This window comes from Homarus americanus, unplaced genomic scaffold (assembly GCF_018991925.1).
Source record: "Homarus americanus isolate GMGI-L3 unplaced genomic scaffold, GMGI_Hamer_2.0 scaffold34229, whole genome shotgun sequence".
NCBI lineage: Eukaryota > Metazoa > Arthropoda > Malacostraca > Decapoda > Nephropidae > Homarus > Homarus americanus.
In genome coordinates, this window is record NW_024728879.1 from 8,353 (window position 1) to 14,047 (window position 5,695).

The 5,695-nt window shown below is 54.2% G+C and overlaps 1 protein-coding gene across 1 annotated transcript; it reads left to right on the forward strand.

The window, feature by feature from the left end:
- The first annotated feature begins 3,317 nt into the window (after positions 1–3,317).
- Positions 3,318–5,174, forward strand: LOC121866245 (proline-rich protein 36-like). The gene has a single exon (XM_042365856.1). The coding sequence runs from the start codon at positions 3,318–3,320 to the stop codon at positions 5,172–5,174; it is 1,857 nt and encodes a 618-aa protein (XP_042221790.1).
- Positions 5,175–5,695: the final 521 nt, after the last annotated feature.

A 5,695-nucleotide genomic window follows, 5' to 3' on the forward strand; every position in this document is an offset into this window, starting at 1 on the left:
CCCACCCACCCAGTTAGTCACTCAGCCAAGCATTAAGCCGACAAACGTTTTATACATCACAGGTAATGAATGATAAAGTGTACACAGCTATATAAACATTGTATATAAACATTGTATATAAACATTGTATATAAACATTAACAGACGCCGGCAATGGACCCAGTCTAATTATACCATACATTGCTGTTTGACTTGTGGTATTGATGCTAACTCACTCTCTCTCTTCTCTCTCTCTCTCTCTCTCTACTCCTCCCCCTCTCCCCTCTCTACTCCTTCCTCCATCCCATCTACCCCCTCCTCTCCACGCCTGAAACAAACACAATTGAAAACGAATAGCTCGACCTATGACCCCCAAGGCTGCAAATTTATGGTATCGGTATTCAGTTGAGATTGGAGAGAGAAAGAGTGAGGTGTGTGTGTGAGATGTGTGGTGTGTGTCTGTGGGGTGATGTAGCCCCTGCTGGGGGCTAAGGCATTGTTGTATATATAAGGTTATTTGTTGTTGTTATTGTTTTTGTTGTTGTTGTTTGTTGTTGCTGTTGTTATTGTTGTTTTTGTTGTTTTGTTATTGCTGCTGCTTGTTTTTGTTGTTGCTGTTGTTGTTTTTTGTTGTTTTGTTGTTGTTGTTGTTGTTGTTGTTGTTGTTTTGTTGTTGTTTTTGTTGTTGTTGTTGATTTGTTGTTGTTTTTGTTGTTTTGTTGTTGCTGTTGTTGTTTTTGTTGTTGTTGTTGTTGTTGTTGCTGTTGTTGTTGTTTTTGTTGTTGTTGTTTATTTGTTGTTGTTTTGTTGTTGTTTTGTTATTTATTTTTGTTATTTGTTGTTTGTTGTTGGTATTATTATTAAAACTAGAAGCCACAATAGCTGTAGGATACAACTAGCGTTAACTATGCACACTTAAGGATGCTGGAAAACCCCGTAATCCAGGTTTAACATAATATTAAACCTAATGTTAACTAAACCTTTACGTTAACACTAGTTCTTGTTTACTTTGCGATACTACTTAAAACCGACATAACCGACCGACTTTTAGCCGATCTACTTATAACCGACCTACTTACAACGACCTGCTTATAACTAGCCTGCTTATAACTGACCTGCTTATAACCGACCTACTTACAACGACCTACTTATAACTGGCCTGCTTTAACTGCCTACTTGCAGGACCTGCTATAACCGACCTGTTAGACCTTTATATACTTATCTTTCACCGACCTCTTGGATTGCTGCTTATAACTGATTATATAACGACCTGCTTATAACCGACCTGCTTATAACCGACCTACTTATAATGAGCCTATTTATACCGACCCTTATAACCGACCTACTTATAGCGACCTGCTTATAACCGACCCATTTATAACCGACCTGTATACAACATTACTTTAATCTTGCTTATAACCGACCTACTTATAACCGACCTGTTATGCAACAACTTGCTAACCGACCTGTGAAACCTGTTATAACCGACCTGCTTATAACCGACCTGCTTATATAACGACCTACTTTAACCGACCTACTTATAATAGACCTGTTGTAACCGACCTCATTATAACCGACCTACTTATGAAACTTATTATACCTGATAACGACCTGCTTTAAGACCTATACGACCTGTTATACAACAACTTGCTTATAACCGACCTACTTATAACGACTGATAGACCTACTTATATAATGTTATGCAACACAATTATAAGAGTGCTTATAAACCTAATACGACCTCTTCTTTAACGACCAACTTAAAGCGATCTGCTTATAAACGACTTACCTATATAACGACCTACTAACCGACCTACTTATAACCGACCTACTTATAACCGACCTGCTTATAAAGACCTGCTTATGCGACCTACTTATAACCGACCTACTTATAAATTTTATAAGACCATTGTAGCAGACCTGCCAACCATTTTATAGACCTCTTAACGACCTACTTATACCGACCTTGCATAACCGTACTTATAACCGACCTGCAAACACTTATAAACGACCTTCATAACCGACCTGCTTATAACGACCTACTTATAACCGACCAACAACTTACTTATAACCGACCTACTTATAACCGACCTGTTTATAACCGACCTACTTATAACCGACCTGCTTATACAACAACAATTATAACCGACGTACTTATAACCGACTACTTATAACCGACCTACTTACTTATAACCGACCTACTTAAGGATCTGTTATAACCGACTTACCTGTATAACGACCTACTAAAGACCTGTTATAACCGACCTGCTTATAACCGACCTACTTATAACCGACCTACTTATACAACAACTTACTTATAACCGACCTGCATAGCCGACCTACTTATAACCACCCCTTAACCGACCTGCTTATACAACAACTTACTTATAACTGACCTACTTATAATGACCTGCTTATAACCGACCTACTTATAACCGACCTGCTTATACAACAACAATTATAACCGACGTACTTATAACCGACCCCATAACCGACCTACTTATAACCGACCTACTTATACAACAACTTACTTATAACCGACCTACTTAAAAAGCGATCTGCTTATAACCGACTTACCTATATAACGACCTACTAACCGACCTTCTTATAACTGACCTACTTATACAGGACCTACATATAAGCGACCTACTTTTTACACCCTCTGCCACCCAGTGTCACCCTCGCCACCCAGTGTCACCGCCACCCAGTGTCACCCCACCAGCAGCAGTGTCACCCCTCGCGCCACCCAGTCTCGCCACCCAGTGTCACCCTCGCCACCCAGTGTCACCCCTCGCCACCAGTGTCATCCCTCGCCACCCAGTGTCACCCCTCGCCGCCCAGTGTCACCCCTCGCCGCCCAGTGTCACCCCTCGCCGCCCAGTGTCACCCCTCGCCACCCAGTGTCACCCCTCGCCGCCCAGTGTCACCCCTCGCCGCCCAGTGTCACCCCTCGCCGCCCAGTGTCACCCCTCGCCGCCCAGTGTCACCCCTCGCCGCCCAGTGTCACCCTCGCCGCCCAGTGTCATCCTCTCGTCCGTGTCACCCTCGCGTAGTGTTACCTCGCCACCCAGTGTAACCCCTCGCCCCAGTGTAACCCCTCGCCACCCAGTGTCATCCATCGCCACCCAGTGTCACCTCGCCACCCAGTGTCACCCTCACCACCCAGTGTCACCCTCGCCACCCAGTGTCACCCTCGCCACCCAGTGTCACCCCTCGCCACCCAGTGTCATCCTCGCCACCCAGTGTCACCCCTCGCCATCCCAGTGTCATCCCTCGCCACCCAGTGTCATCCCTCGCCACCCAGTGTCACCCTCGCCACCCAGTGTCATCCTCGCCTGATGTCACCTCGCCGCCCAGTGTCACCCCTCGCCGTCAGTTGCACCCCTCGCCGTCCAGTGTCACCCCTCGCCGTCAGGTGTCACCCCTCTCCGCCCAGTGTCACCCCTCGCCGTCCAGTGTCACCCCTCGGCACCAGTGTCACCCCTCGCCACCCAGTGTCACCTCGCCGTCCAGTGTCACCCCTCGCCGCCCAGTGTCACCCCTCGCCACCCAGTGTCATCCCTCTCGCCACCCAGTGTCACCCCTCGCCACCCAGTGTCATCCTGCCGCAGTGTCACCCCTCGCCACCCAGTGTCATCCTTCGCCACCCAGTGTCACCTCGCCCAGTGTCACCTCGCCACCCAGTGTCATCCTTCGCCCAGTGTCACCCCTCGCCGCCCAGTGTCACCCTCGCCACCCAGTGTCACCCTCGCCACCCAGTGTCATCCCTCGCCACCCAGTGTCACCACCTCGCCACCCAGTGTCACCCCTCTCCGCCCAGTGTCACCCCTCGCCACCCAGTGTCACCCCTCGCCACCCAGTGTCATCCCTCGCCACCCAGTATCATCCCTCGCCACCCAGTATCATCCTCGCCACAGCATCATCCTCGCGCCCAGAGTCACCGTCGCCGCCCAGTGTCACCCCTCGCCACCCAGTGTCACCCCTCGCCACCAGTGTCACCCTCGCCGTCCAGTGTCACCCTCGCCGTCCAGTGTCACCCCTCGCCACCCAGTATCCCCCTCGCCACCCAGTGTCACCTCACACCCAGTGTCACCTCGCCACCCAGTGTCACCCCTCGCCACCCAGTGTCATCCCTCGCCCAGTATCATCCCTCGCCACCCAGCATCATCCTCGCCGCCCGTCACCGTCGCGCCAGTGTCACCCTCGCCGCAGTGTCACCCTCGCCACCCAGCATCATCCCTCTCAGTGTCACCCCTCGGCACCCAGTGTCACCCCTCGCCACCCAGTGTCACCTCGCCGCCCAGTGTCACCCTCGGCACAGTGTCACCCTCGCCGCCCAGTGTCACCCCTCGCCGCCCAGTGTCCCCTCGCCGCCCAGTGTCACCCCTCGCCACCCAGTGTCACCCCTCGCCACCCAGCATCATCCCTCGCCGTCCAGTGTCACCCCTCGGCACCCAGTGTCACCCCTCGCAGCCCAGTGTCACCCCTCGCACCCAGTGTCACCCCTCGCCGCCCAGTGTCACCCCTCGCCGCCCAGTGTCACCCCTCGCCGCCCAGTGTCACCCCTCTGCCCAGTGTCACCCCTCTCCGCCAAGTGTCACCCCCTCGCCGCCCAGTGTCACCCCTCGCCGCCCAGTGTCACCCCTCTCCGCCAAGTGTCACCTCGCCGCCCAGTGTCACCCCTCGCCACCCAGGTACGTCCCCTCGCACCCAGCATCATCCCTCGCCGTCCAGTGTCACCCCTCGGCACCCAGTGTCACCCTCGCCACAGTGTCACCCTCGCCACCCAGCATCATCCCTCGCCGCCCAGTGTCCACCTCGCCACCCAGCATCATCCTCGCCGCCCAGTGTCACCCTCGCCGTCCAGTGTCACCCCTCGGCACCAGTCACCCTCGCCGCCCAGTGTCACCCCTCGCCACCCAGCATCATCCTCCCAGCCAGTGTCACCCCTCGCCCAGGTCCAGTGTCACCCCTCGCCACCCAGCATCATCCCTCGCCGCCCAGTGTCACCCCTCGCCGTCCAGTGTCACCCCTCGGCCCCAGTGTCTCCCCTCGCCGCCCAGTCTCACCCCTCGCCACCCATCATCCTCGCCGCCCAGTGTCACCCCTCGCCGTCAGGTGTCACCCCTCGCCACCTAGCATCATCCTCGCCACCCAGTGTCACCCTGCTTAGTCCAGTGTCACCTCGGCACTAGTGTCTCCCCTCGCGCCAGTGTCTCGCCACCCAGCATCATCCTCCGCCGCCCAGTGTCACCCTCGCCGCCCGTGCCACCTCGCCGTCAGTGTCACCCCTCGCCACCCAGCATCATCCTCGCCGCCCAGTGTCACCCCTCTACCCAGCATCATCCTCGCCCCAGTGTCACCCCTCGCCGCCCAGTGTCACCCCTCGCCGCCCAGTGTCATCCCTGCCGCCGAGGTGTCACCCCTCGCCGCCCAGTGTCACCCCCTCTCCGCCCAGTGTACCCCTCGCCACCCAGTGTCACCCCTCGCCACCCAGCATCATCCCTCGCCGCCCAGTGTCACCCTCGCCACCCAGTGTCACCCCTCGCCGCCCAGTGTCACCCCTCTCGCCCAGTGTACCTCTCGCCCAGTGTCACCCCTCGCCACCCAGTGAGGCCAGTTCCAGGCAGCTTCCTGGTGTGAGAGGAAGTGTTCTCCAGTCCACAGCGTGCTCCAGAAACAACAAGCCTCAATTTTATAGCAATGCATGCTTGTA

Excerpts from the sequence above, each read along its gene's own strand:
- LOC121866245 (XM_042365856.1), top strand. The coding sequence starts at position 3,318 with ATGTCACCTCGCCGCCCAGTGTCACCCCTCGCCGTCAGTTGCACCCCT.